This window comes from Arvicanthis niloticus, chromosome 4, assembly GCF_011762505.2.
Source record: "Arvicanthis niloticus isolate mArvNil1 chromosome 4, mArvNil1.pat.X, whole genome shotgun sequence".
NCBI classification, from domain to species: Eukaryota; Metazoa; Chordata; class Mammalia; order Rodentia; family Muridae; genus Arvicanthis; species Arvicanthis niloticus.
Window position 1 is genome coordinate 104384642 of NC_047661.1, and position 27801 is coordinate 104412442.

At 38.7% G+C, this 27801-nt stretch overlaps 1 protein-coding gene across 10 annotated transcripts in view; it reads right to left on the reverse strand.

Moving 5' to 3' along the window:
- Ank2 (ankyrin 2) overlaps window positions 1-27801 on the reverse strand; it is a 214650-nt gene that overhangs the window by 130211 nt on the left and 56638 nt on the right. For all 10 annotated transcript variants that reach the window (XM_076933230.1, XM_076933231.1, XM_076933228.1 and 7 more), the window contains exon 5: window positions 1476-1574. In XM_076933230.1, coding sequence (XP_076789345.1) covers window positions 1476-1574 — 99 coding nt within the window. The remainder of the gene's footprint in view (window positions 1-1475; window positions 1575-27801) is intronic.

A 27801-nucleotide genomic window follows, 5' to 3' on the forward strand; every position in this document is an offset into this window, starting at 1 on the left:
TCTGCTGGTGCAGTGATCACTAAGAGCTATTTCTGGAGTCACACTGTGATGCTGCTATGATCAACTAGACCAAAAAAGTTGTCCATCTGCTGAGAACATCATGAACTGAGTTCACCGAAAACCCACACTAGCCACACCCTAAGTTCCCTGGGTGGGTGAGAGGATTCTGATGTGAAGGTTTCATCTGATCAACAATTCAGCCTTCAAGGAAAAAGAAAACAGATGGATTCCCTTATGCTGGGAAAAATCTTTAAGACACAGTCATTTGTTTTCTGATCATTACTTTAAGATATTCACAGTCTACTCACAGATAAAATTAGTGTCTCAAAGGACAAAAAAGCTCCAGGTTATAAAAAAGAAAAATCCACGTATCCATATTGCAAGTACATAATCTGTGTCTGTTACTGAATGCAGAACACAGAAGGACATCATAATGGGCAATTGTATTTTCTAGTCATAATCAAGGCATATATGACATAATGCATAACTTAGTTAGCATTGATAGTGACTTCCTCTATGGTGAGAATAAACTGTCATTTTATGATATTGATGATGATATGGACAAAGTGATATTGTCCATAAAAGTTACTGCCCCCTCTTCCCACAAAGAATTAGAAGTCAATTCAATACATTTCAGTGACTTTTCTGTCCAGCACAACATGGAAGGGAATTTGTGTTCACTTCACCTAAAGATAAAATTGTCTGAAAGAAAAATATACTAGACATTAAGAAATATCAAGATGGCTTCCGGGTACCAGTCACGTTTGGCTGTGGGCCAAGAGATGGGAAACAAAAAGGTGTTTCTGCCTCTGAGGAAGATGTGCAGTGGAAAGGAGAGGGATGTTCTGATTCCCTTTTCCTCCAACTCTTACATATGTCCAGATTTGCTGAACCTTCAGAAATTGAACAAATGTCAGCGATTCTAGTTGGAGATTGCCATAACCATGGTCACACACTAATGTCATGATTTGTATTTTGTCACAAATAAAAGTGTTGTGATATAGTCCTTAGAAAATTATACTAATACAAATAGCTGTAAGTTATTTCTAATGGTTAGAAATTGTTCCATGAAGGAATTGCATTGTATCTTAAGAAAAAATATTGACAGAAAGGAATGAGGATCATTTATTGGAATCTAAATTTAGAATGTTATAAAGATCCCAGAAGTAAGACAGGTCACAAGTGCTCCTATAATCCCATGAGAAACACAAATTTAAGGCTGACTTGTACTACAAAGTGAGAACCATGTTTCATCCACAAATCCAAGCTTAATAATAAAAATGAAAATAATAACACATAATAATGAATCTAAAATGAAGGTATGAACTTATGTTGATGTACACAAACCCGAGTCAATTACTGGCCGTTATTGTGGACTACAACAGTAATATGAATATTCTTTGGACAAAACAGTTGAGATCCTTTGCTACTGGTATAAAGAATATAGACCTTAAATATTCCGATAGTAGACCTACCTCTGTAGCAGTACTCTGGTTAGCTCCATTTTCTAGCAAATATTTAACAACATCAATGTGATTCTCCTGGGCAGCCATGTACAAAGGAGTGAAGCCATTCTGTGGACAGACAGCAAAACCAGAAATCTCAATCATTTGGAAAGTTTCAGCACAACCCAAGTTACATCATAAGGAAAAAATTCACACTACAAGAAATAATGTCTATGTAATATCTTCTGTATTTATAACAATTTATAAATGAAGTAAACAATATGAACTATTCAAACTGCATAAAATCTTTAAAACATAAACACCCTAGAATATACTTTTATAACAGATTCTCATTATGCATATATATAAATAGGATCTATGTAGTATCATCTGTATTTACCAATCCATAAACCACTTAAACAAGCAGTTCTCAAACTGTGCATTGTAACCTCTTTGGAGGTTGCATATCAAATATCCTGACTATTAGATATTTATGCTATGATTTGTAACAATAGCAAAATTGTAATTATGGAGTAGCAACAAAATAATTTAATGGTTGGGGGTCACCACAACATGAAGAACTGTATTAAAGGATTGCAGCATTAGGAAGGTGAAGTTCTACTGAATTTGAAATACACTACCATTGCTTGAATATAATAGTATCCATGTAGTATCTTATTATATGTGCATATACATATTTATGCATATATGTATATATATATGTATATACTGACAGCATTCTTAATGCTACCAATTATTACTCATAACAGATCATTCTAGAAGATATTATGAGCTTGACTGAAAGTGAGAAATTCTATACTTCTGATACAATAGCACTGTTTATACTGAATACTTATACATTATTTTTGAAGCCACTCTGAAAATTTCACATTCATTTTCACATTCATTTGCTCAATTGTTTGTTGAAGTGCAGCCACCAGTAGCCAAGCCATCCCTAAGATACAGTGACAAACAGGACAAATATGTGTACCCTCATAGAGTACATAACCATAATGATATTCATTATTCTGTACCTATAGAAAAAATCTAGAGAGACATTATATCATGAGTTTAAAATTAAGCTTAACTGTTGCATTTCCTTTTTATTTCTTTATGATTAAAAATATGCTAACTTTCTTAAGGAGAGAAAACACATTTTAATGCAGTTTAATTTTTTCCATTTACTTATTTACTTATTCACTTTACATCCTGATCACAGCCCCCCTCCTCCCAGTCCCACCCTTACACAGCCCCCAACCCCCCCCCTTCTTCTCTGGAAAGAGAGAGGGTTGCTTTGTGTATCATCCCATCCTGGCACCTTACGTCATTACAAGACTAGGCATATCCTCTCCCACTAAGGCCAGGCAAGGCATCCCAGTTAACAAAACAGGGTTCAGCTTTAGGGATAGTCTCTACTTCAGTTGTTGAAGAGACCCACATGAAGAACAAGTTGCACATCTTCTACATATGTGCAAGGAGGCCCTATATCCAGCCCATGTATGCTCTTTGGCTGTCCTTGAGAACCCCCAAATGTCAAGGTTAGTTGACTCTATTGGTCTTCTTGTGGAGTCCCTATGCCCTCCAGGTTTCTCAATCCTTCCCCCAACTCTTCCACAAGACTTCAAAGCTCCATGTAATTTTTTTCAAAACAATTGGGCAATTCTTATGTCAGATTATTAAATATATATGTTTACACATTACTTATATTAATAAGAATGAGTAAATGTGAGATGAGCTCTTGGGATTATTAACTATTCATAGAAAGTAGCAAAAATGGGTTATAAAGTACTTTGTTGAAACAAAATTCTTTTGCGTGCATTTTAGAAGCAGAAACAGTATTCAAAGTGGTCAATAACCAGCAAAATATAAATATAAATCCTATGAGTACAATAAGTAAAAAAATTTAACTTTCATTTATGAAAGAATATATCCAGAGTACAAATGGTGAAAGTAATTTTTAACCTAAAATCAAAATAATTTAAGAAGAGTAAATGAACAACAGTGTTATAATTTGTGAATAACTTCTGCTAACTGGAGAGTGTATTTTCCAAGGGATATCAAGCCAGTAAAATCTGGTATATTTTAAGATACTGAAGAGGTGGCGGAAGGATGGAATTAGAGATTCTAAGGAAGAGAAAGCCAAGAAAGACTGTTCAAAACAGTGAGTAGGTGTGCAATAAAGATCTTTCGCAACAAGAGACAGTGAAGCGGTGAGAGCAAAGGAGGCTTAACAGGGCACAGCCATTGCTAACAGTTCTCCTTTGATAGGATCTTCTAGATAGATCAGGAGAAAAGCAAACAGGAAGAGATGATGAGTTTCTCGGGGGAATATGTTCCATGCTGATCCATTTGAAGTGTTGAAACTACTTAAGATCAATAAATATTAACTCTACAGAGGATATAGATTCTCATTGTATATAGGACCTGCATAAAACAATATCTGTATAATTTGTTCTGTAGGTATCAGTTCACAGACCATTTCATTATCTTGAATGTACATAACTTACATAGCACTCTTAGTGTTTCAAATTATTATGTATAACAGAATAGGCTTGGGGGCATTATGTACATATGTGAAAATAAAACGGTTCAGCAGAACCAGGATCCTATGTCTCCTTGGTGTCCAGAATGTTGTTCAGACTACCTGACTACCACACTCTCTCTCTACCTTGTGTTCCCAAGTATGGTTCCAGTCCTTGCTCAGACTTTTCTGTCATCTTCTCAGACATCTTTTGGCCATCTGAGTGATGGCTTTACATATATTCATATCCATCTGTACTATTTATTTTTTGCTGAACAAATATATGATAGAATAATGTAATGAGAAAAGGGTTTGCTTTGGTTCAGGATATCTGGGCAATTTCAGGCCACCATAATAGAAAAGACATGGAATCAGGAGCACTCATGGCCAAGGCAGTGGGAGCATGGGGCACTGGGCATTCGGCATTGGCATGGATGTGGATCAAAAAAGAAAGAAAGAAAGAAAGAAAGAAACAAAGAAAGAAAGAAACAAACAAAGAAAGAAAGAGAGAGAGAGAGAGAATGAGAGAAAGAGAGAAAGAGAGCAAGCTGATAAGAGTACCAGAAGAAGAAACAGCCTCGAGGACCTGCCATGAGGAACCTACTTCTTTCACACAGATGGCACCTCCTAAAGATTCTACATACTAGTTTCATACCAAGCACCAAGTATTCCAAACATGAACCTGTTGGGAATACAGCAGAATTTCCCTTACATGGCAAAAAGATGCGATTCAATGAAAGCTCTTAAACTGCAGAGAGAGTGAGCCAGTGGGCTCGATATAACAATGAAGATCTCTATAAGACTTATAACAGAGAAGCAAGAGAAGGTAGAGAAGAGTCAACTCCATATCCTGGCTATAATGATGGAGGAATGGGCAATGACCTAAGGAATATATCTTTAAAAGATAAAACCAGCCAAGAAATGGATTACCAGCTAAAGCCTTCAAAAGAAAACAGCCTTGTCAACACCATGGTTTTAACCCTGGATGGTTAATTTAAAAATACTAATGGAGAATAATTTTGTGCTGTCAAAAGCCACTGGTTTTGTTAATTGTGTCTGTTGATTGTTTTGTTACAGCAGCAACAAGAATCAAATGTCTTGGCTTGGGCTGTAGGAGACCAGAACAGATGCTGGTCTTTAGTCAGCTTTTACAGCATCTGCAACAGTGTATATTAAAGATGGAGAACTGGATGTGGTGTGACCACAGTTATGAGATGCAGAACTGGAGCCATGGTATTGCCATGGTTAAGAGGTAGAGAATTGGAGACATGATGCCACCATGGTTAAGAGATGGGGTACTTCTTATTATAAACTATGATGAATACAAAATATGGGTTTCTGACAGATGCAAAATATGGAAATTATCCTTTCTTTCCTTACAATATTTAGCTATAAACAGATCAATTGGCAATAAGGAATACTCCTTTGAGCAATTAAGACAGTATACTGACACCATTGTAAACTGCATAGGAGACTCTTCATCGTCACTCAAACATTGCTTAACACAGCACTTGGTCTCTCCTTATACATATAGGAAGGTGATGTTCAGTGTGTCATGCCTGTTTGGTTTTCTAAAAAGGGTTAGATGGAAATAGGTATGAAAGCATATGTAATTTCTCATTGCTGATGTAAAGTCAGATACTGACATCTTTGGCTTATCCTAGGTGCAATCAAGAAGAGTCATATATGGTAGTTTTGGAACAAGAGAGTCACACCCCTAGAATATAATTTTAATCTGCATTATTTATTAATCATTGTCAATGGTTCTCAGATAGTTATAGTTATTAGTTATAACTCTTTTCAAATTCAGAAACAATGCTGAACATTGGAGAAGTCAAACACCAAGTAGGACTCTCATCAAGAAAGTTTATTTTGTGTTTTTAAATGGCCTTACATAGGGTTGCATAAAGTCCAAGCTGTGTGAGCATGAGGACCTGGGTTCAAATCCCCAGCAGGGATAAAAGTGTAGGATCAATCTGTGTGCCTCTGCTTCCTAAATACTATGAACAGTACATCTGTTCATAAGAAAATATCAAATATTCGTCATTCATTTATATTTATTCCACCAAAAAAAGTTTGGTGGCTATTTACTGCTCAGTGTTATACTCAGACAGTGACTCAGAAATAAACTCTTTGCTACAGTACAGACAGGTTGGTCCCAGAAAACAGACTGGGGCAAATAGAGACTGAAGAAAAGACAGACAAATAGACACAGAAGAGCTGCAATCAGGTGAGTCATGCTTGCTGTGATGGAGCAGCACCAAAAACATAAGCAATACAGAACCTCAGTGGGCTTGTGATGTACAGTCAATAGCCAGATACAGTCCAGATGAAGACTATGCCTTCTCCCTTGGCCTGGCCCAAGGAAGGATCTGCCAACACTCATGGGGCTAAGTCATTGTACTGGTCTTTGATAACAGTACACATTCCCTGAAAACTCCATACACTCCTGACACCTTCACTCCAGGCTTTCTCTGTTGTCCACACCTCTTCCCATGAGCACTCCAGTCCAAAGCTGAGATAACTATGCTTAAACTACTATACACAGATTGAGGGACACATCTAACTACTCTGCTTTCTTTAAAATTACATATTCCATAAGGAGAGCACAGATGAAGGATGCAGCAGTCAACTGTGTGAGAAAATTCTATCATCAAGATGTTACAGAAATGACTCAGTGTAAAGAGTAGAGGAACCAGGGAAGTACAGAAGCAGAAACAGCTTTTGAGATGGAGATGAGGAAAAAGAGAGAAAGGGCCTTACACATGACTCAATGCCAGATGTCCAGGGGACTGGGTTTGGCAGGACTTGGCACTACCTACATTACTAAGGGCTCAGTACTTTGTTTTAAATGACGTAAGAGTCATTTGGATTTTTTTAAACAGGGATTTGGCATAAGCATATCTGCACTTTAGGAGATTGCGATGCTAAGGATAGAGGACGAAATAGAAAATGCTCTGACTATAGTTACTGGAAAGTAAAGGAAGGTTTTTGTAAGAATATGAGGACAGTTGAGAAGAGAAAATTGAAATAACTTTGGTTCATTCAAAGGTAAGCTACTATTCAGATATTTATACTACACTCCATGATTAGAAGGAACAAAAGTTGTTCCAAAACATTACTTATTAATTATTGTTATAGTCAACAGATTAGTTGTAACTCTTTTTTCAGATCCAGAAATCGGGATGAGCTTGGGAGCTCATCAAGTAGAACTCATATCAAGAATCTTTATTCAGTACTTAGAAAATATCTTTCCCAGAGCTGGGAGATGGCTCGATGGGTTAAGTGCTTTCTGGGTAAGCACAAGGACCTGAGTTCATATACCAGCAGGGCTATAAAAGTAGGGTTCATCTGTATGCCTCTGTAACCCCATTCCTAGGAGTGGGAAGAAACAGACAGAACCCTGGAGTCCACTAGACAGTCAGTCAGGCCAACTGGTGAGCTCTGGATTCAGTAAGAGACTCAGAGATTGATGATGATGAAGGAGAAAAAGGAGGAGAAGGAGAAGATAAAGATGAGGAAGAAGGAGAAGATGAAGATGAGGAAGAAGAAGGAGGAGGAGGAAAAGGAGGAGAAGGAGAAGGAGGAGAAGGAGGAGAAGGAGAAGGAGGAAAAGGAGGAGAAGGAGGAAAAGGAGAAGGAGAAGAAAGAGGAGGAGGAGGAGAAGGAGGAGGAATTTGGAGATTGATAGATGAAGATACCCAATGTCAACTCCTGACCTCCATATACACATATTTCCACACACAATGCTTAGCCCACAGAGGGTGCTCAATCAATATTCTTTAAATAGATAAGTGGATAAAATAGACAGAATCCAAATTTCTTCTTACATCTGTGATGTTTTTAACTCACGTCTAAATTATTCTCAAACATATAAGTCTGGTCCCTTCTGTTGAAATGAAGAATGTCTTAACAGTTTGTTTTTTAAGGCTTCAGTTATGGAGGAGTTGCTAGTGAATGGCTTCAAGGTCTAGGACTTAAAGTCCCTGCTTTTCAGCCTTGTAGCCACTTTTAGGTCACCTTCTCTAGGGAGGATGAGTCTTTGTCATGATGGCATTCAAGCAGCCAAGGAAAGACCCACGGGAGAAGGAACTGATATTTCCCACCAGGACTATCTTGCTCACTGCTTGAAAAATACCTGGGGACTGAGTGCTTCAGTCCAGAAATGCCTCCAGTGGCTGTAGCTCTGGGGGTCTTCACAATGACCTAAGGAGGGATGCTGAACCACAATTATACAAGCCAAGCCCCTGTTCAGAAATGGTAATGATACTGCATGTGTGGTGTTTGAAGTTGCTAAGCTGGTCGGAGAATTGTTTAGTAGCAATAGTCAGTAAACACAAGCACAATGCACAGTGAGATATGTCCAACATGCCTGTGTCTCCCTTGCCAATCGCACATCTTTCTATTCTTATTCCATATCCCTTCCTTTCTCTTAAAGGAAGAAAATTATCTTAAATGGCTACTTTCAAATATTTTTAGACATAGAGCCCATAAAAGGTTTAAAATAAAAATCAAAACACACTGTTCTTGAGGTTAACGGGGGCATAAGTGGCCCTCGATGTCTCCCAATCCCTAAACTATCAGGATAACAGTATTTAACTGTGCTGAGTTCCAAAATGGCATAGGAAGCATGCTTCCTGCAGAATCCTTGGATGTGAGTTAGCTATATGTGGAAGCACTATGACCCAGCAGCCACTGCATCCTGCTACCATCTATAGAGTGCTTTGAAGCCAGAAAAAATTAGACCTCTGCATTGAGAATGAAACCAATATGGAGATCTAGAGATCTAGGGTCTATTTGTCTAGGTCAAACCACAGAGTCTGAGGCAGTACTTAAAAAAAAAAAAAAAAAAAAAAAAAAAACTACAGTTCTCATCGGTCATAAGGTCATGGTGGTCTAACTTCCAATGTGTTCTTTGGGCTTACTCTCTGCTCTTATGGGAAGAACAGATCTTATAACTATTTGTAATAATAAAAAGTAAGAACAGTTGGAAATGGTTACAGATAGTCTGGGGTTAATAAAATTCAAATATGTCTTCAGAAAAAGTCCTCTTTCTTTTGTTAGCAGGCAGAGATCAAGGCTGAGGGTTTGGATTTACTTTTTCAACAGAGCAGAACTCTTTGGCAGCCTGGCAGTCTATCCACTAGACACACATTAGCATTAGGACTGGCTGATGGGGACTCCTGTGCTCCTCAGTCTCAGTACCTTCCATACTCCTCTCCTGTTGAAGCATATTACGAGAAATGAGGTTGGGAAGAATCCTAAATTATCAGCAAGCTTGAAGGTCAGGATGATTCAAATTATGTCCCTAAATACACCATGAACGCTCAGCTGTGAAGGATTCAGGAAACCAATCTAGACTAATTGTAGTCGTGAAACTAAAGACTGCTTTGGGTGCTCTGGGGTGTGCATGGGGACCAAGAAGGAAACAGAATTGTACACTATCTGATAGTTAAGCTCAACTTCTCTCCTCATCTTCTAGATTCAAAAGAACATCAGATAACCAAAGCCAATCAACACAGGACATTCTCTAGCATACAGTGGCTTCACGTTTACACAACATTTGAGCTGTTCCCTTCAACTAAATTCAAAATTTGGGTTTTGTTTTTGTTTGTAGAAAATGGGGACAGAGGAATAGACATGATTTCTTCTTATAACTACAGACAACAGAGTATGGTCACCATTGTAAGTCTACAATGGTACACAGTCTAGGATAAACTGGATGTTACAAGAATCACAAGAGTGACAGAGAAAGACTCCAAGCCTTGGTTATGGAGAAAGCATTCGCTGACTTGTCTGAATTTTATATCATAAAGTAGAGAAATAATTTTTTAATTCAAGTATAAGGTGAGCCGTCTCCTATTTAAAGTTGGAGACATCATAATTGATATGTCATCTAAACCAAAATGTAGTTTTTAACATTGCCATTAGTTTAAAATAAAGTACTCTGGACTGGAGACTTAGCTTAACAGTTAGGAGCATTTATTCAAGAGGATCCAAGTTCCATTCCCAGTTCCCACATAATAGCACCCAGCCCTCTGTAACCTCTATTCCAGGGTACCCTATAACATTTTCTGGACTCTGGGGCCACCAGAAATACATAGGGTGCACAGACATACGTGCATACAGGCAAATATCTTTACACACAAAATGAAAGTAAATTAATCTTATGTTTTTAAAAAACATAAAATGAAGAATACATAAAGCGCAATAAATCAACTGGTACAAGCAATGACATTGCGTTATTATTATTTCTTTTACTTTTTGAGATTTCTCCCCTTCCTTTCCACCCTCCAAACAATCTCATATACTCCTTGTTCTCTTTCAAAATCATAGCCTTTTCATTAATTGTTATTATATAGATATATGTGTGTACATTTAAAAATATGCATATGTGTATATGCACATATATATATATATTTCTTTTTTTTTCATTTTATTTTATTTACATTTAAGATGCCATCCCCTTTCCCCATTTCCCCTCCCTAGAAAACCCCTGTCCCATGCCCCCCTTTCCTTTTTGCTTTTATACAATTTTTTTTAAATGTTAATCAAAGGATTTATAAGTTTGGTAATGCTCAATCAGAAGGGTAACCCAATACCCAACCTAGATATAAAGACTATCTTTGACTGGTGGAGACCTGTGAACATCTGCCTCCATGCCCCCTCTCTCTTTCTCTCTCTCATCATCTAGTTTCTCCTCTCCTTCATCTTCTCTCCTTACTCCATCTCTTCCTCTCAGTACTCCTTCCCACTTAGCTCCTCCTACATATCACTCTTCCTGTTAAAGTAAAACTTTTCTCTCAAAATACAGTTAGAGCATACTTATTCCTAATTGTACCAGTGAGGTATAAGATAGTTCTAATACCCAGTCCATCATTTTGTTGACTAACCAGAACCTCTGTCTTCTAACTAAAACACTTACTTTTGATCCTGGCTTTTTTTTTTTTTTTTTTTTTTTTTTTTTGGCTTTATAATGAATGTCAGCTGAAAACTATCTACTCAGATCTTTTCTCTCAAAGTAAATAGCCAGGATTGGCTATGAGACTATGGGTCTTCAACCCCGTCAGAAATCCAGAATGACTGAGTTAACTGAAGTTATAGGAAGCACTAAACATAGCTTCTAAAACTTAGCCAATTTATAGAGACCTCTGAACACCTGAGAAGCCCCTATACTACCGAATGTTCGAGCATCAAATCTTCAGCCTTCTGGCCCAGAGTCATCTGACAGACCTTAGTGATTCAGGATTATTAAGGGCTGATTACTCTGTCTGGGCAGATATAATCAGTCGACTATTCTGCATGTGTGTCCTCTTCAGGACAGTAGTTAGTCTGTAGATGGAAAGAGGCAGTTCTTGCCTAGTGGCTGTCACCACACAACTGGCATAACTCCAAGGATGCTCAATTTCTTCTTAGAATCCACAACAGGAAGCTGTCAGGAGCAGACAGGTCTCTAATCAGAATGGACATTTATATAAATTTTTTGTTGCGTCAATTCTATGGACTTCTGACGTTTTGAAAACCAACTATCCATGTAAGGTCACCTGGACTGTTGTCTGTTCACTCCTCTTGGCTATTTCTAAATAAAATATGGTTAACCTCCTAACAATTAACTCAAAGCCATAAATTTGCTATAGTCCCTTAACTCATAGGTTAACCATCCCAAATCAGTTAAAAAGTTAAGGAAGGACTAGGTCTAGGCCTTGTATTCCTAAATGTGTTATACAAGCACATTGCCCATGAGAGTATCAATATTCATCTTACTTTTATATTAATAAGGAGCTCGTACCAATGAAAACCTTAAATTTGAAATCAAAGTAAATTTTGTACCATGTAAGAAATTATAACTTCATCTTGATAATAATTATACAGATTTCTACCAATAGGTTATGGCTGTGCAATAAGTCCTAGCTAATCCTCCCTGTTCCAACAAAACCACTACTTTTCCCTAGAAAGACAGACCATTATTAACCACATTAGTCCCCAAGCCCAGGGAATAGGGCGCTGACTCTTCTTTAACTTCTTCAGGCTGATTACGGGCGTTGAGATATTAGAAGAGGGGTGGGGGGAAGAGTAAGTTGATAATCCTCTGATGCTGTGTCTTCACTGAATCCAGATGGAATTCCAGGACATCGGAGGTTTGGGCAGGTCTGCTCTGTATACTTGATGAGTAGATACACCAAGGCTGTGTATTCTGCTATATACAATTCTCAGAACAAGTTTTAGTATCAGGGAAAAAAAGAAAAAAAAAATTCCCTCCCCCCCCCCCCCGGGGGGCTGACATTTTTTTTTAAAGATGTTGGTTCTAACAACTTTTCTTCCCCCCCCCTTTTTAAAATTGATTGTAATATTTACATTTCAGGTTTTATCCCCTAACCCCCCTTCCTCCCACCACCCAGAAACCCCCCATCCCATCCCCCTCCTCATGTTTCTATGAGGCAGTGACCACACCTACCCCCCCAATTATCCCCTCCCCACCCTCACATTCCCCCTCACTTTGTGTTTATTTTTTTAATGGGACCAAGAAACTCCTCTTCCACCTATGCCCGACAAGGCCATCCTCCCCTACATATACCTCTGGAGTCTTGGGTCCCTCCCTATGTGTTCCCTGGCTGGTGGTTTAGACCCTGGGGGGCTCTGGGTTTTGGTATTGTTGCTTTCCTCCTGGGGTCTCGAACCCTTTCCGCTCCTTCAGTCCTCTCTCTAAGTTCTCTATTGGGGAACCCCTGATCATATCAGTGGTTAACTGTGAGCATCGTCCTCTGAGTGTGTTAGTCTTTGGCAGACCTCTAAGGAGACAGCTATATCATGTTCCTCAGATTATGCACTTCCAGCCATCCACAACAGTGTTTAGCTTAGGTGGCTGTACATGGGATGAATACCGAGGTGGAGTGGTCTCCTGATAGCCCCTCCTTCAGTTTCTGTCCCATGTTTTGTTTCCGTATTTGCTCCCTTGAGCATTTTTGTTCTCGTTCTAAGTAGTACTGAGGCATCCCCTCTTGGTCTTCCTTCTTCATGAGATTCATGTGGTCTGCTGGTTGGGTCTTCGCTAATCCTAGCTTTGGGGCTAACATCCGCTTAACAGTGAGTAAATACCGTGTGTGTTCTTTTGGGATTGGGTTAACTCACTCAAGATGATAATTTCTAGATCCATCCATTTACCTAAAAATTTCTCGAATTCATTATTTTTAATAGCTGAGTAATACTCCATTGTGTAGATGTACCACATTTTTTGTATCCATTCCTCTGTTGAGGGACATCTGGGTTCTTTCCAGCTTCTGGCTATTATAAATAAGGCTGCTATGAACATAGTGGAGCATGTGTCTTTATTACATGTTGGAGCATCTTCTGGGTATATGCCCAGGAGTGCTATAGCTGGATCCTCAGGTAATGCTATGTCCAGCTTTCTGAGGAACCGCCAGACTGATTTCCAGAGTGGTTGTACCAGCTTGCAGTCCCACCAACAATGGAGGAGTGTTCCTCTTTCTCCGAATCCTCGCCAGCATCTACTATCACCTGAGTTTTTGATCTTATCCATTCTGATTGGTGTGAGGTGGTATCTCAGGGTTGTTTTGATTTGCATTTCCCTGATGACTAAGGATGTGGAGCATTTCTTAAGGTGTTTCTCAGCCATTCGAGTTTCCTCTGTTGAGAATTCTTTGTTTAGATCTGTACCCCATTTTTTAATAGGGTTATATGGTTGTCTGGAGTATAATTTCTTGAGTTCTTTGTATATCTTGGATATTAGCCCTCTATCGGATGTAGGATTGGTTAGGATCTTTTCCCAATCTGTTGGTTGCCGATTTGTCTTATTGACAATGTCCTTTGCCCTACAGAAGCTTTGCAATTTGATGAGGTCCCATTTGTCAATTCTTGATCTTAGAGCATAAGCCATTGGTGTTCTGTTCAGGAACTTTTCCCCTGTGCCTAGGTATTCAAGGGTCTTTCCCACCTTCTCTTCTATTAGTTTCAGTGTATCTGGTTTTAAGTGAAGGTCTTTTATCCACTTGGATTTGAGCTTTGTACAAGGAGATATGAATGGATCGATTTGCATCCTTTTACATGTTGACCTCCAGATGAACCAACACCATTTGCTGAAAATGCTGTCCGTTTTCCACTGGATGGTTTTAGCTCCTTTGTCAAAGATCAAGTGACCATAGGTATGTGGGCTCATTTCTGGATCCTCAGTTCTATTCCATTGATCTTCATGTCTGTCTCTGTACCAATACCATGCAGTTTTTATTACTATTGCCCTGTAGTATAGTTTGAGGTCAGGGATGGTGATTCCCCCAGAAGTTCTTTTGTTGTTGAGAATAGTTCTCGCTATCCTGGGTTTTTTGTTGTTCCAAATAAATTTGCAAATTGCTCTTTCTATCTCGATGAAGAATTGATTTGGAATTTTGATGGGGATTACATTGAATCTATAGATTGCTTTTGGCAAGATGGCCATTTTTACTATATTAATCCTGCCAATCCAGGAGCATGGGAGGTCTTTCCATCTTCTGAGATCTTCTTCAATTTCTTTCTTCAGAGACTTGAAGTTCTTGTCATACAGATCTTTCACTTGCTTAGTTAGATTCACTCCAAGATATTTTATATTATTTGTGGCTATTGTGAAGGGTGTCATTTCCCTAATTTCTTTCTCAGCCTGTTTAATCTTTTGAGTATAGGAAGGCTACTGATTTGTTTGAGTTGATTTTATATCCAGCCACTTTACTGAAGTTGTTCATCAGGTTTAGGAGTTCTCTGGTGGAAGTTTTAGGGTCACTTAAGTATACTATCATATCATCTGCAAATAGTGAAATTTTGACTTCTTCCTTTCCTATTTGTATCCCTTTGACTTCCTTTTGTTGTCTAATTGCTCTAGCTAGGACTTCCAGTACTATATTGAATAGGTAGGGTGAGAGTGGCAGCCTTGTCTGGTCCCTGATCTTAGTGGGATTGCTTCAAGTTTCTCTCCATTTAGTTTAATGTTGGCTACTGGCTTGCTGTATATTGCTTTTACTATGTTTAGGTATGGACCTTGAATTCCTAATCTTTCCAAGACTTTTAACATGAAGGGATGTTGTATTTTGTCAAATGCTTTCTCAGCATCTAGTGAGATGATCATGTGGTTTTTTTCTTTGAGTTTATTTATGTAGTGGATTACATTGATGGATTTCCGAATATTGAACCATCCCTGCATTCCTGGGATAAAGCCTACTTGATCATAATGGATGATTGCTTTGATGTGTTGTTGTATTCGGTTTGCAAGAATTTTATTGAGTATTTTTGCATCGATATTCATAAGAGAGATTGGTCTGTAGTTCTCCTTCTTTGTTGGGTCTTTGTGAGGTTTAGGTATGAGCGTAATTGTAGCTTCATAGAACGAATTGGGTATTTTTCCTTCTGTTTCTATTCTGTGGAATAGTTTGAAGAGAATTGGTATTAGTTCTTCCTGGAAGGTCTGGTAGAATTCTGCACTAAAACCATCTGGTCCCGGACTTTTTTTGGTGGGGAGGTTTTTAATGGCTGCTTCTATTTCTTTAGGGGTTATGCAACTGTTTAGATGATTTATCTGCTCCTCGTTTAACTTTGGTACCTGGTATCTATCTAGAAAATTGTCCATTTCATCCAGATTTTCCAATTTTGTTGAGTATAGGCCTTTGTAGTATTTTCTGATGATATTTTTAATTTCCTCTGTTTCTGTTGTTATGTCTCCCTTTTCAGTCCTGATTTTATTAATTTGAATACTGGCTCTGCACCCTTTGGTTAGTCTGGCTAAGGGTTTGTCTATCTTGTTGATTTTCTCAAAGAATCAGCTCCTGGTTTTGTTGATATTTTGTATGGTTCTTTTTGTTTCAGCTTGGTTGATTTCAGCCCTGAGTTTGATTATTTCCTGCCGTCTACTCCTCTTGGGTATATTAGCTTCTTTTTGTTCTAACTCTTTCAGGTGTGCTGTCAAGTTGTTAATGTATGCTCTTTCCAATTTCTTTTTGTGAGCACTTAGAGCTATGATTTTTCCTCTTAGTACTGCTTTCAGTGAGTCCCACAAGTTTTGATATGATGTGTCCTCATTTTTATTTAAATCTAAGAAGTCTTTTATTTCTTTCTTTATTTCTTCCTTGACCAAGTTATCATTGAGTAGAGCATTGTTCAGTTTCCAAGTATATGTGGGCTTTCCATTGTTTTTGTTCATGTCGAAGATGAGTCTTAGTCCATGGTGGTCTGATAAAGTACTAGGGATTATTTCAATATTTTTGTATCTGTTGAGGCCTGTTTTGTGACCAATTATATGGTCTATTTTCGAGAAGGTACCATGGGGTGCTGAGAAGAAAGTATATTCTTTTGTTTTAGGATGAAATTTCTATAGATGTGAGTTAAGTCCAATTGGTTCATAACTTCTGTTAGTTTCATTGTGTCTCGGTTTAGTTTCTGTTTCCATGATCTGTCCATAGCTGAGAGTGGGGTGTTGAAATCTCCCACTATTATTGTGTGGGGTGCAATGTATTCTTTAAGCTTTAGTAAAGTTTCTTTTATGTATGTGGGTGCCCTTGCATTTGGGCCATAGATGTTCAGAATTGCTACTTCCTCTTGGTACATTTTTCCTTTGATGAATATGAAGTGTCCTTCTTTATCTTTTTTGATTACTTCTGGTTGAAAAATGATTTCATTTGATATTAGAATCGCTACTCCAGCTTGTTTCTTGGGACCATTTGCTTGGAAGATTGTTTTCCAACCTTTTACTCTGAGGTAGTGCCTGTCTTTTTCACAAAGGTGAGTTTCCTGAATGCAGCAAAATGTTGGGTCCTGCTTATGTATCCAGTCTGATAGTCTATGTCTTTTTATTGGAGAATTGAGTCCATTGATATTAAGAGATATTAAGGAGAAATGAATGTTTTTTCCTGTTATTTTTGTTATTGGCCGTGGAGATATGTTGGTGTAGCTACCTTCCTTTTAAGGCTTTTGGAAGATTACCTTCTTGTTTTTTCTAGGTTGTAGTTTCCCTCCTTGTGTTGGATTTTTCCACCAATTATTCTTTGAAGTCCTGGATTTGTGTTGAGATACTGTGTGAATTTGGATTTGTCATGGAAAATTTTGGTTTCTCCATCAATAATGATTGACAGTTTTGCTGGGTATAGTAGTCTGGGCTGGCATTTGTGTTCTCTTAGGGTCTTTATGATATCGGTCCAGGATCTTCTGGCTTTTATGGTCTCTGGGGAGAAGTCTGGTGTAATTCTTATAGGTTTTCCCTTATATGTTACTTTGCCTTTTTCCCTTACTGCTTTTAGTATTTTTTCTTTGTTTTGTATATTTGATGTTTTGACTATTATATGGCAGGGAGTATTTCTTTTCTGGTCTAAACTATTTGGAGTTCTGTAGGCTTCTTGTATATTTATGGACATCTCTTTCTTTAGGTTAGGGAAGTTTTCCTCTATAATTTTGTTGAGGATATTTACTGGTCCTTTAAGTTGGGAGTCTTCCCCCTCATCTATACCTATTATCCTTAGATTTGGCCTTCTCATTGTGTCTTGGATTTCTTGTATATTTTGGGTTAGTAGCTTTTTGTATTTTGCATTTTCTTTGACAGTTGTGTCAATGTTTTCCATGGTATCTTCTGCACATGAGATTCTCTCTTCCATCTCTTGTATTCTGTTGGTAATACTTGTGTCTATGACTCCTGATCGTTTTTTTAAGTTTTCTATCTCCAGGGTATTCTCCCTTTGTGATTTCTTTATTGTTTCTACTTCCATTTTTAGATCCTGTATGGTTTTGTTTAATTCCTTCTCCCATTTGGTTGCATTTTCTTGCAATTCCTTAAGGGATTTTTGTGTTTCCTCTTTAAGGGTTTCTATCTGTCTACTCGTGCTCTCCTTAATTTCTTTGAGAGTGTTATTTATGTCTTTCTTAAAGTCCTCTATCATCATCATGAGAAGTGATTTTAATTCTGAATCCTGCTTTTCTGGTGTGATGGGGTGTTCAGGGCTTGCTCTGATGGGGGAGCTGGGTTCTGATGATGCCATGTAACTTTGGTTTCTGTTGCTTACGTTCTTGCGCTTGCCTTTTGCCATCTTGTTAACTCTAGTGCTGCCTGTACTTACTGCCTCTGACTGAAGCCTGCCTTTCCAGTTATCTAGCTTGTGTCTGATCTCCTAGGTGTCCAGATGTCTCTGTGATCTTTTCCAGCTGATCTGATTACAGTGGTATCTCTAGGATGCCTCAGGATATGGTGTCTCCAAGGTAGCAGTCCAGCTAGGTGTCTGCTGTTCTGGGTGCAGTGTCTCTTCTAGAATATCTCAGGATATGTTGTCTGACGCTCTGAGTTCAGTTGTTCCTCTGTGGCTCTGGGTTGAGTGGACCTTCCAGTATGTCTCAGGTGGAATCCAGGGTCCACCCAACAGCAGACCTGGCAGAGGTCTGGTCCAGGCCTCAGATCCAAGAACTAGTTTCTAAGACACTGTCCCAGTTAGAGCAACTGGGATCCCCACTTCCTCTGGGTTCTTGAAGGTTGGGGGCAGAGCTGCCACCCAAGATCTGCTCAGTGCCCTGGCCCAGGACGGAAGGAACCAGTGTTCCGGGCCAGGAGTGACTTCCTGAGTCCTCGGTGGGTCCCGGTTACTCCCTGTTTAGGGCGGGCCCTGCTGTCTGCTTACCTAAGATACTGCCTGAGTTAGAGTGCCTGGGATCCCCTCTTCCTCTGGGTTCTTGAAGGTTGGGGGCAGAGCTGCCACCCAAGATCTGCTCAGTGCCCTGGCCCAGACCGGAAGGAACCAGTGTTCCAGGCCAGGAGTCTATATATTTCTTAAATATGTAGTGACAATCTGCTCAGGATAATGTACAATGTTACTTGCACATATATGTTTTCAGGAGTGATGATTTGGTAATAGATAAGCCAATTGGCATGCTGTTTCCTGGAGAAGACTATTTTCTTCTCCTGGTATTTTTTAGCTGTTTGTAAAGAACCTGAGTAACTTAGAAAAAAACAGTAAAGTACAGAGGGGCCATGGCAGGAGTAGGGGAGCAACAGAGAGTTCAATAGCAGTGTTCAAGTGATCAAACTGAAGAAATGGGTAAAAGGAGAGATCTGATTAGGGTGAGGAGGGAGATAAATACAAACAGAAGAAAGGGAGAATAAAACAATATCAAGGAAGACTTAAAATTTCATAAGGAGTCATAATACTATTAACCATCTACCTATTATACCTATAACACACACAAATTCATCTATAAATATGCATAAATGGTTTAAATGACATGTTCTCAACTTGCCTAAAAGTGCTCCCTCCAAGAACCAAGAGAGAGCACCTAACAAAAGCACAACACCAGACATTAGAAGCCCTCTTTTGTATTGTTGGTCAGAGATATCTAAGAGTCTCCCCAAACGTCACAGGCTATTGCTATTGGCCTTGGTTTTTCCACAGATGTTTCTCCTCCCTATTGCTAAAGACATCACGTACTTCAGACACAGGGCCATAGATCCCTGGGCAGAAACTGACCTGGAAGCCTCCTCCCTGAGGTACCATGCAAACTTCCAAAGGAGTGAAGCAATAATCAGCTCTACCAGCTATGATGACTGTGAAGCACAGCAACAAGCATCATGGCTTTGATAAAATCCAATAGCTTTCTAAACAGGCTCACAACCCACTAAACAAGAGGAAAATCATGACCAGTACTTGAAACCTAGCCAGCTACCCAGACTCAGCAAAGCCATAAGTCTTGGAGAAGAAACTATCACTTTACTAAACCAGCATGATCCCTAACTACATCCTAAATATATGTCTTATAACCACAGATAATATAGTCCTTATGCCTCATCAAGTAATCATCTCTTTGCAACAGTTGGAGACTATTAGAGAAAAACCACAACCAATCAAAAATGTAGAGTTGTAGAGCCCAATCCCAAAAGTTCCATCTACAGCACAGGTCCTGCACCTAAGGCTCAGGTATCATTGTGGAAGACGGGGTGGGAAGATTGTAAGAGCCAGATCAGGTGGTTGGCTGTGAGACTGTGTCTCCTATGAATGTCAGAAGCCACACTCATAAAAGCTCACCAGCGTGACTGCTATCCAGACTTGAGATAAACAAGGACAAGCCAACAGACATGCTAATGCAAAAGGGAGATCTAATGTGGAAGGGAGAAAAACTCACAAGATCTCAACTGGATACAAAATGTGAAATGTTAAAACAAATTTGTGGAAAACACAAAATTCTGCAACAGGTTTGCTTGCATTGTTATTTTTTGTACATATAATGCTAATTTTTTTTCTTGGTTTTTCGAGACAGGGTTTCTCTGTGTAGCCCTGGCTGTCCTGGAACTCACTCTGTAGACCAGTCTGGCCTTGAACTCAGAAATCCGCCTGCCTCTGCCTCCCAAGTGCTGGGATTAAAAGCGTGTGCCACCACTGCCTGGCATAATGCTAATTTTTATTTAAGTTGTAAATGATATGTTGAGCTTGGGCAGAGATAGTTAGTGGAGATAGGTGACAGCTGCCAAGCCTGAGTATCTGAGATATATTCTTGGAATCCACACACATTATCGGGAGAGTACCAACTCCTTTATAGTACATCCTTCTCTGTCCTCCCATGAGCACATGCCCCGGTCTCATGGCCTCCCTCCCAATACACAGACGTACACACTGAGAAAGTTTCTTTAAAGAAATGTTATTTTTATCTTGGATTAAATCCTTCTCATGATATCACATTCATCTTTAAAATCACATGGATAAATTCTTTTACAACGTGTCTAGAATAAATAGCTATGAAGCTGTAAGCTAAAATTATATCTTACAGATGTTGAAACCTGAAAATGATTACCTGAGTAATGAAAATGTTTGAATGTGAGAAATAAGAAAAATTAATGAATTCATTAAATATTTAAATGTTGAACCTATTTACTCCCTCACACACTTTCTGTATTTCTTTACAAACAGTATAGACTATAAGAGCCAGGTTTGGGGGAGGGGTTGTTTTGTTTTTTGTTTATTTGTTTAGTATTCAGTGTGTTCCGCCCTACATTGTAGCAAGGGCTTTAAAATATCTGTTTCTGAGTAATATTGTAAGTGACCCAGTAACTTACACAAGAAAATATGTTACATAAGCAATGAGAAATTTAAGTCAACAACAACCACCGTGGGATACTTTAATTTCTCCCAGCAGAGCAGAAACCCATTAGACTGAAGTCCTTATCTTGAATTAAGCCACTGTACTAATTTAATCAGTTATCACTGTATTATTTTGAAGTTGACTAAATGGGCATCAAAATTTTAACTTCAAAGATTAAAAAATATTCAGAAGCTAAGGTCCCTTTGCTTCTCTCATACAATACACATTCATACATGTGCACACTCACATGCACCCACCCACACATGCACATACACACATGCACACACACACACACACACACACACACACACACACACACACACATATAAAGCACTGGTCCAAGTTGTTAAAGGTAATCACAGTATAAAACCACTTCAGAATTCATGAGAACAACTCAAAGGAAGCCTCATCCTGCCATGTTATCAAGTGCAGACTGTAGCCTTGACTTTGCTAGCAAAATATAGAGGATAACAGTGTAGGTCTGCCCCCGGACATATCCAGAAACTCTGAATATTCAGTCAAATAAAATTACTGCTTTCTTCAATGGTGCCAATCATGTTGTCACCTAATGATTACTAATCAACCTGAGAGAGTACTTGCAAATCAAAACTCACAATATGTGGTCTAACACAGGCAGAGACACAAATATACTAACAGATTTCATGGGGATTCAAAAATCTCTTTAATTTTTCCAAAATAAAAATTTCATTTTATTTGTATGATATTTGTGGTATGTTTATTTTCTGAGAGTCACATGAAATTTGGCAGTACTGTAGAGCTATTCTTATCCCGTGTCTGATATTAAACAGCTTGGAGGCAAGGGTTGTGGTGCATGGCTAAAAGGACCAGCCTAATATGTGTGAGGCCCTGGGTTAATCTCTGTACTAAGCAAAAGAAGACAAGCAAACAAAAAAAAAATCAGCATTGAATGAGGTCCCATTTTAAGTCATTTTTCGTGTGTTACAATATCTGAATATCTGAATAATATAAATAGATTCAGTAATGTTTGAGAAACACCATAGTGTAAGGCATTGAGAGCCTTAGCATAAAATTCTTCCCAAGTAAGTATTGGAACTGTGCTGACTTACCAACTAGAGAGAGAGGCACTCTCAAGTGCTAAGATCAAGAAAGTGCACAAACTCCCATGGATACAATGTTTAACAGCTGTTTAACTTGTTCTAGTTTACTGCTTGCCACAGACAGATGTTTCACATGATGGATGTTTTCAATAAAATTAATAATAATTAATAATAATAATAATAATAATAATAATAATAATAATAATAATAGTAATACCTGGGGCTAGAGAGATGACTCAAAGGGCACTGGCTGCTCTTCACCAGATCTACCTTTGATTCCCAGCACCCACATGAGAGCTCCACAGTCGTCTGCAACAACAGTTCCAGGGGATCTGATACCCTCTTTTGGCCTCCATGGGCCCTGTACTCATATGATAAATATACATGCAGGCAAAACACCCAGTAATATAAAGTAATACTTTAAAATTTTTTAAGTCCAAAAACTCAAACAGAGAACATAAATATCCAGTCAGGTAAAAATATTCATATACTTTGGTTTACATATTTGTAATTTCCAACTTGAAATATATTCATAAGGGAGTTAAGGCTCATTAAATTATTTTATATATACATATAGTATATGCACATGTATGCACACACATGCACATCACACAGACACACACACATACATACACAGACACACACACACTCACATACACACACACACACACACGCACTTACTTAAGATATGGCCATGGTGGTTTATGTGAATAAACTTAGTTGTAGATTTGTTAAACTGATAAACCAACCCAGTATGATATAAATAAAATAACTAGCAACTGGAACTAATCAATCACAGAAAGATAAGAATTTTGATTGATGGGTAAGTTGACCTACTTCTGAGAAAAAAGAACCTATTTTGTTTTCTCTCTAGAATGCTGATTCCATGCAAAGGACAGAACAGATAGAATCAGCTGTCTTAAGGTTCAATGCTACTTCCTAGAAGAGTACCCTCAAGTAGGTACATGAAGAGAAAAATCCTAGCTGACAGGAAGGTGAGTTGCCTTCCAAGACAACGAGCCCAGACTAACATGTGAGAGAACAAGGTTGATCCATGGTATTTATGATAACTGAGACAGGCTGTCTCATTCCAAGGAGATAATTAAAACAACCTGTGCCTTTAGAAAGTGCTTTATTTACTTAAAAAAATCTAGATGTATAAAATCCTTGATCCCCAATATAAAAGTTACAGCTTGGACCCCAAAGTCTAGGAATTACATTCACCTCTAAAGTTTACCCATGGCAGGACAAACTCATACCTAACTCACTTCTTAACTTTTCATTCAAAGTCAGATTTTTAAGTCTACTAGAAATCTATTTTTATTGCCCTGCTTCTAGCAAATAGGTCCAGGAAGGACTCCCAACAGACACTCAAAACAGGCCATACATTAAAAGAACTGATAGTAGTAAGTTCAGAGTATAGCAGTCGGTCCTGAAGGACCAGTTCATAACCCCAAGAACATTGGTAGTCAACTCTAGCTGTGTCAAGCAAACTTCTGGTCTTTCTGCCAGGAGAACATACAGTGTGGTTACTCTTTGTGCTAGAGAATATTCTAACTTTAAGGTCCTTAAACTCCTATACATATTCTTGCATCTCATACATCTAATTATAACAGACTGAATTCAAGGTAAAATGGGCTTCCAAGAAAAGCATGCCTCATTCCTGAGAGAGTCAGGATGAAAGGGATAATGTGGGGAAAAGAGTTGGCCCCCTGCCTGTGAATCCGGCTGCTGCTGCTTGGCTCAGCCCACTCTTTTTCTGAAGAGTGTTATTGAATTCTTCTTTTGAGGAGCAGAAAAAAAAAAAAAAGAATGCTCTTGAGGTGAAAAGCAGAAGAAACTAGTGACTATCATAACACTGCCTGGATGCATTATTTCCAAAATATACCTGCTTCCAACACATGCGTGCACGCACGCGCGCGCACACACACACACACACACACACACGAGCACACACGAGCACACACACAAAACTGATCTATTTAGGTATATTTCTGGAACATGACTGTGTAAAACAATAGTTGTCAAAGCTAATGGGGTGGTAATTATTATTATGCTTTCAAATAATGATGCCTACACAGGACCATTTGTTCATAAGGAATCACCATGGCTGTTCAGCAGGACTTTTATCATGGGCTATGTGAATACCCTGAACACTGTTTCTCCTAAGAAATGAACCTGTTTTAATATAAGTACTTTTACAAAATCTATGACTGGAGTTTGATCTATTGATAAATAGTGCTTCCCTGTCCCAGTGGCATAAAGTGTGCATGTACACTCTTGCAAAAATGAATTCATTGTCTGAGACTATAGCAGAATCCTGCAGCAGAGTCAGAGTCTACTATAGAACCAGAGGGCAGAAAATAAACGACTGAGCAATTTTCAGAGATGTACACTGTTTGAGTCATTTTCTCTATCCACTGAAAGATTATGAAAGTCAGTAAACAAACAATTTTATCAGAAATTGTTTCCTTGTCATATGAGGTATGGTAATGGGGGTTAAGAATTGAAATATATATAGGAAAAAATCTATAATACTCTCAGGAAGGTAATCTGGGCTAACAGTTGAGAGAGAGAGAGAGAGAGAGAGAGAGAGAGAGAGAGAGAGAGAGAGCGCAACAGGGTCTTGCCTCCATAAGGGACCCTTGATTTACATTTAAAATGTGCACTCATGCAGAGAAGACAAGGAGTGTCTTGACTCAATGTATATATGAGGTTTAAAAACTCCATGTGATCAGACCATAATGCAAATACATATGACATGAAAATAGGAGGTGGCCAGAGAAGGGAGAAAGGCAGCAGCAGGAGAGGGAAGACACAAGGGAGGGCAATAAGGAGCACACAGGAGGACAATGGGGTGACTATGAGCAAAGTTCAAGGTGTGTATCAGGGTGTCATAGTAAGCCCCATTATTCTGTCTGACAACTTTTGAGATCATGATAATACTTAACAAATAAAAATATAGGTTTTGGTAAAGGGATAGAAAATTTTACAACTAGTTATTAGAGATAACAAAATAAAAAGTAAACACTTTTTGGATCTGTTGGCTTAATTATCAAGAGTTAATAAAAAGACTGGAGAGATGGTCTGGTGGGAAAAGAATTTGTTATGTAAGAAAATGAGGACGTGGATTCAAACATCCAGTAACCATGTAAAAAAGCTGGGTATTGCTGTGCATATGCCTATGACCCCAGTACTGTAGGGATTGGGGACAGGAGGATCATTAAGACTTGCTCACTGCCAGCAAGGTTCAGTGAGAGACCCTCTCTTAAGAAAGTATAGTGGATCAGACGATTTCTGATTGCTGACAGGGTTGAAGACTTGTAGTCTCATAGTCAATCTCAGCTACTTACTTTGAAAAAAAAGATTTGAGAGGATGGTTTTCAGCTGACATTCATTCTAAAGCCAAGAAAAAAGTCAGGTTCAGAACTAAGTCTTTTAGTTAGGAGAGATGACAGAGGTTCTGGTTAGTCAACAAAATGAGGGACTGGGTATTAGGTCTATCTTGTACCTTACTGACACAAATTGGTATAGTTATGCTCTAACTGTATTTTGAGAGAAAAGTTTTATTTTAACAGGAAGGGTGATATGTAGGAGGAGCTAAGGTGGGAGGAGTAAGGAGAGGAAGAAGAGGAGAAAGATAGGAGGAGGAGGAGGAGAGGAGGAGCTAGGAGACGAGGGAGGGGGGCGAACATGGAGGCGGATGTCGTGTGTCTCCGCCAGTCAAAGATAGTTGGTATATCTAGGTTGGATATTGGGTTACACTTCTGATTGTATGGGCATCTTGTTATTGAGCATTACCAAACGTATAAAGCCTTTGATTAACATTTTTTAAAAAGTTACTAATAAAAAAAAGAAAAAAGAAAGAAAAAAAATATAAGCCAAATAAACCTTTTCCTTTCCAAAAAAAGAAAAAAAAGAAAGAAAGAAAGAAAGAAAGAAAGAAAGAAAGAAAGAAAGAAAGAAGGAAAGAAAGAGAAAGTCTAGTGGAGAATGATACAGAAAGACACTCTATTCTCTCCTCTAAACACACTCACATGCATAGCACACATGTACATATACATACACACACACAAGGACACACACATGAACATACACATACACAGAAAGACACACAGAGACAAACAAATACTGAGACACAGACACATGCATACAACTTTACCAAACAAACACACATATACACACACATATACACATAACCAGACAGAAAGATAGACACTGAGGCACAGAGATACACACACACACACACACACAGGACTAAAGCAGACAAGACAGACCAACAGACAGATACACACACATAGACAACTTAACTAGACAGACACATACACACAATCAGACAGAAAGACAGATACTGAGGCACAGATAGATACATGCAACTGAAGCAGGCAGGCAGGCAGGCAGAAGACAGACAACAGAGCTAAAGTAGAAGGACAAAAGTTAATAAAACAGAGACCAGGCACTGTGCTTCAGTTGTGCAATGGCACTGGGCACCAGGTGCACACACTGACCGTATTCAAATTCTTCTCTGCCTATTTGTATCAAGTGCATTTTCTGAACATTCAGCTTAATGCCCCACATTTCAAAGCTAGCAAGGAAATTTTCACACTCCTAATTACTAATGATAAACTATATACCTCTCTCTATCCTAACCCAGAGAAAAACAATCTTTCAACTCCAAGGGACTATCATTAAATATATAGAGAGAGGTGGCACTGTCTGCAGCCCCCCGACTCTCACTTTACAGGAATGGAGGTAGCTAACATGATATGCCTAATAATTAGAGCCACAGATGACCTTCATTCTGTATTCAGTGCTGGCCAGGACTTTGCATCTATTTCACATTTGTAGCAACTCTACAAAACAAGTGTTACTACGGCTAGATTAGAGGTGAGACACAGGGCCACTGAGAGGTTAAGTAACAGGCTCAACCTCACAAGCAGATGGGAGCATCAGTTCTCAGCTGCTGGACCACAGGCACGCACACAGTCCCCATTTCTAATGTTGCACTCCTGGGTTGTGAAACTTACTTTGCCCCTGGGCTTTTTTTCCCCCTCGGTGATGCTGTTATTTACCCTTCTCTGAAAAGATGCTCCGCTTTGATGCTGTTATTGTTGTCGTGGTGGTGGTGCACATTTCTTTCCCTTCTTGCCTGTGCTAGAGATAGAACCTAGTGCCCTCCTCCTGAGCAACACAGTATGGCTGATTGCTTACTCAGGTATCCTACTTTACTTGAACCAAGGCTTTATGTTTTAAAAGATTTCAATTTTTCATTATTCTCATAAAAGTGTTTTCTCATCATTCCGTATTATCTGGAAAAAAATTATCCAGTTTTTTTTTTTTTTAAATGGAGAGGAGCCTACTTTAAATCTTTAAAACAGAGCTTTACTTGGGTGTACCTATGTTTAAAATCCAAATTCCTGCTATCCAAAACAATAAAACTTCTTCCTGCTATGAAAGAGAAAGGAATTCTGTTTGAATCTAACCAGTGGGATTATTCTGTTGATAGAAGAAATTAAAGGCTCTGGGAACATTGTGTCTCCTGCCCGTCGCCCAGTGAACTTGGCTCCACTGTCTCGTGCTATTGATACTCACAAGTTTCGAGTTAATTCTTTTTATCCAAATCATACATAAAACAATTAGTCTCCAGGGAGAAAAGTCACGGCATTCCTAACAG